The sequence below is a fragment of the Aplysia californica genome, unplaced genomic scaffold (assembly GCF_000002075.1).
Source record: "Aplysia californica isolate F4 #8 unplaced genomic scaffold, AplCal3.0 scaffold01196, whole genome shotgun sequence".
In the NCBI taxonomy this organism is placed as follows: Eukaryota; Metazoa; Mollusca; class Gastropoda; order Aplysiida; family Aplysiidae; genus Aplysia; species Aplysia californica.
Window position 1 is genome coordinate 119,751 of NW_004798466.1, and position 2,003 is coordinate 121,753.

Consider the following 2,003-nt stretch of genomic DNA (forward strand, 5'->3'; position numbering starts at 1 on the left):
AGATAGATAGATAGATAGATAGATAGATAGATAGATAGATAGATAGATAGATAGAATCAAAAGAAAAAAAGAATGATGACTGTGAAAATAGATAGACAGACGAATAGCGGATAGAAAGACAGACAAATAGCAGGACAGATGGACAGACGGAGGGCCAAATAATGAACAGACAGACGGACAGGTTCAGGAGAGATGGACAGACGGAGGGCCAAATAATGAACAGACAGACCGACAGGTTCAGGAGAGATGGGCGGACGGAGGGACGAATAGTGAACAGACAGACGGACAGGTTCAGGAGAGATGGACGGACGGAGGGCCAAATAATGAACAGACAGACGGACAGGTTCAGGAGAGATGGAGGGACGGAGGGCCAAATAATGAACAGACAGACGGACAGGTTCAGGAGAGATGGAGGGACGGAGGGCCAAATAATGAACAGACAGACGGACAGGTTCAGGAGAGATGGACGGACGGAGGGACGAATAGTGAACAGACAGACGGACAAAAACAGGAGAGACAGATGGAGGGAGGAATGGACGGAGACCATACAGATAGACGAACATATACAGGAGAGACGGACGGAGGGAGGGAGGAATAGTGAACAGGTAGACGGACAGATACGGGGGAGACAGATGGAGGGAGGGACGGTGAGCGTACAGATAGACGAACATAATAATATGCAGGAGAGACAGACGGGGGAAGGAAGAATAGCGGACAGATTAACAGACAGATACAGGAGAGACGGGCAGGGGGAAGGGACAGAGAGCGTACAGATAGACGAACATAACATACTGGAGAGACGGAAGGAGGGAGGGAGGGAGGGAGAGCGTACAGATAGACGGAAGGAGGGAGGGAGGGAGGGAGAGCGTACAGGTAGACGGAGGGAGGGAGGGAGGGAAGAGTGTTCAGGAGAGATGGACGGACGGGGGGGGGGGGCGGGGGAGAGCGTACAGGTGGAGTGTATGATCGTCCTGAGGGAGTCCGGGTGGTAGACGGGGCCACTAGCGGGGTGAATGGACCCACCCAGACCCGGTGGAAGTACTTGTAGGTTCTGGCGTTCTCGTAGTCAAACTCTCGTCCTTCTTCCCGCAGACCCGGGAACTGTGGGCGGGAGGGGGGAGGAAACAACGACAACACATTATGTCACTCATTCCCTTTTTTTTTTTTTGTAAAGAGAAGCACATCGGCACAATAATGGTCATTTGGGCTCGAAAAAGGTAAGACAGATAGACAGACAGAAACAACAAAGGGAAAGTAAAGAAGTAGGACTTACCAGTGGTTTATTTGAGTAAAGAGAAGCAACAATAATGGTCATTTAGTGCTGAGAAACAGTAACACAGACAACAGAGGGAAAGTAAAAAAGTAGGACCTATCAGAGGCGCCCTCCAACCACCCGCTCACTCGTTTCCACGAGCGGAAGTAGAAAGTAGTCGCGTGCTCAGTGCTCAGGTGATTGTCTTGGACAGTTGGCCGTTAGAGCAGGTTGACAAGTGTGTTGTAGACAGGGGTGTATCTGATAAATGACAGACATTATAATGGCTCTTGGCAGATAAGATTATATTACAGAGTACCTAGTTGTGATAACATCTGGTTGACCGTTGATCCGGTTAATGATTGCTATAAAGGTTTCGGTACAAAGTCTCAGACACACGACAGACGAATAGGGAGAGGGCGTATATGTATCCCCCGAACAAAGAAAGATAATACATTATTTTTTCTCTCACTTCTGTATAATGACCTAGATAAGATTGTGTGTTCCAAAGGACGGGCTGGGCCAGATATCGCAGTGGACTCTGAGACGGAGAGACTTGGTTGTTTTCCCAACGTTCACTGACAACGTTCTAATCCCTGGTGGCGGTTCCTCCTTTTACCGATATAACTGCCCCCCCCCCCTCATCCCATCTCCACCCCACACACACATACACACACCCACAAACACATACTCATCCCCACCCTACACGCACATACACACACCAACAAACACACACCTGTCCTGGCAGGCC

At 49.5% G+C, this 2,003-nt stretch overlaps 1 protein-coding gene across 1 annotated transcript in view; it reads right to left on the reverse strand.

Moving 5' to 3' along the window:
* Window positions 1-2,003, reverse strand: part of LOC101846854 (cytochrome P450 4F3-like) — a 26,644-nt gene that overhangs the window by 21,511 nt on the left and 3,130 nt on the right. The window contains exon 3 of the mRNA XM_035973397.1: window positions 1,024-1,101. Within this exon, the coding sequence (XP_035829290.1) occupies window positions 1,024-1,101 (78 nt within the window). The remainder of the gene's footprint in view (window positions 1-1,023; window positions 1,102-2,003) is intronic.